Raw genomic sequence first — 1,497 nt, 5'->3', positions numbered from 1 at the left:
AAGACTGAAATTTCAGGGATCCAGCTACCAGCAATTAGAAAGGTGACAACCCAGTGTAGTGTAAATAGACTGACTCCCCAGGTCATCACATTGACACAGCCCAGTAAGGACAGGGAAGGGTTTAATGTCTCTCTGTCTGTCCAGTATGTGATTCAGGGAAGAGGCCCCAGCACCATGCACCAGCCAGCTCTGCACAGAGCTCAATCTGGGAGCCAGAGTACAAGGAGAAAACATTTAAGTCTTTTTATGAGTAAAGAACTGGAGCAGCCTGCCCCGGATCTGTTTGGTCCTCACACCATAAATGATGGGGTCCAGCACAGGGGGCACCAGCTGGTACACACTGGCAATGAGAACGAGGAAATGCAGTGGCACATTGTGGCCAAAACGGAACATGACAGAGGAGAAGAAATCTGGAACGTACAAAGCTAAGATGGCACAAACATGAGAGATGCAGGTCCCAAAAGTCTTGAGCCGGGCATCCTTTGTGGGGAGGCGGAAGATGGCCCGGAGAATCTGAGTGTAGGACACGGCGATAAAAAACACATCCATTCCACTTACAGAGAAAAGATCGAACAATCCATAGTAACTACTGATGCGGATGTCAGCACAGGCCAGCTTTACAACAGCTATATGCCCACAATAGGAGTGGGGGATAATGTTCGTTCTGCAATATGGCCACTGCCTCGCCAGGAAGGGATAGGGTAATGTGAGTATGACACAGCACAGCAACACGGCCAGCCCTATCTTGGCCACAACAGAGTTTCTCAGGATGGTGGAATGTCTCAGGGGATGGCAGATGGCGACGTAGCGATCAAAAGCCATGGCCACGAGGATTCCAGACTCCATCGCTGAGAAGCAGTGAATGAAGTACATCTGTGTGAGGCAGGCACTGAAACTGATCTCCCTGGAATTGAACCAGAAGATGCTCAGCATTTTGGGTACGGTGGATGTGGACATGACCAGGTCAGTGACGGCCAGCATGCAGAGGAAATAGAACATGGGCCCGTGAAGGCTTGGCTCCCTCTTCACGATGAACAGGATAATGAAGTTCCCCAACACAGCTATGGTGTACATAGCACAGAAGGGAATGGAGATCCAGATATGGGCTTCCTCTAGGCCAGGAATGCCCAGCAGGATGAAGGTGGAGGGGTTGGTGAAGTCTGTTGTGTTGGAATCTGACATGGATTAGGGGAGAAGTTGTCCAACTCTGAGGCATAAGGGTGTCTCCTGCATGTACCCTCTGTTCCCCTGACTTTCTGGGTGTTCTCCGGATCTTGGGTGATAGTCGTAGTAGAAATGTCTAAATGGAGAGACAACATTAATATGAGACACTGCATGCACTAGTGGAGGCTGTTCTCATGGGAGAAGCAAATTGATCACTCTTCACACACTGAAAAATTACATTATTCTGAGAAAATAACTATGAACAATGACCCTACTAAATCCATGCTGTGGGGAGTTCCCCATTCATTCAGTTGCTCAAAATCTGAGACTGGA

General features: G+C 48.8%; 1 protein-coding gene across 1 annotated transcript; it reads right to left on the bottom strand.

Annotated features, from left to right (window-relative positions):
* Window positions 1–234: 234 nt before the first annotated feature.
* Window positions 235–1,182, bottom strand: LOC128833700 (olfactory receptor 52R1-like). The gene has a single exon (XM_054021770.1). The coding sequence runs from the start codon at window positions 1,180–1,182 to the stop codon at window positions 235–237; it is 948 nt and encodes a 315-aa protein (XP_053877745.1).
* Window positions 1,183–1,497: the final 315 nt, after the last annotated feature.

This window comes from Malaclemys terrapin, chromosome 1, assembly GCF_027887155.1.
Source record: "Malaclemys terrapin pileata isolate rMalTer1 chromosome 1, rMalTer1.hap1, whole genome shotgun sequence".
NCBI classification, from domain to species: Eukaryota; Metazoa; Chordata; order Testudines; family Emydidae; genus Malaclemys; species Malaclemys terrapin.
Note: the sequence above shows the minus strand (reverse complement) of the source record. Positions and strands in the feature narration are given on the sequence as shown.

Excerpts from the sequence above, each read along its gene's own strand:
- LOC128833700 (XM_054021770.1), bottom strand. The coding sequence starts at position 1,182 with ATGTCAGATTCCAACACAACAGACTTCACCAACCCCTCCACCTTCATC.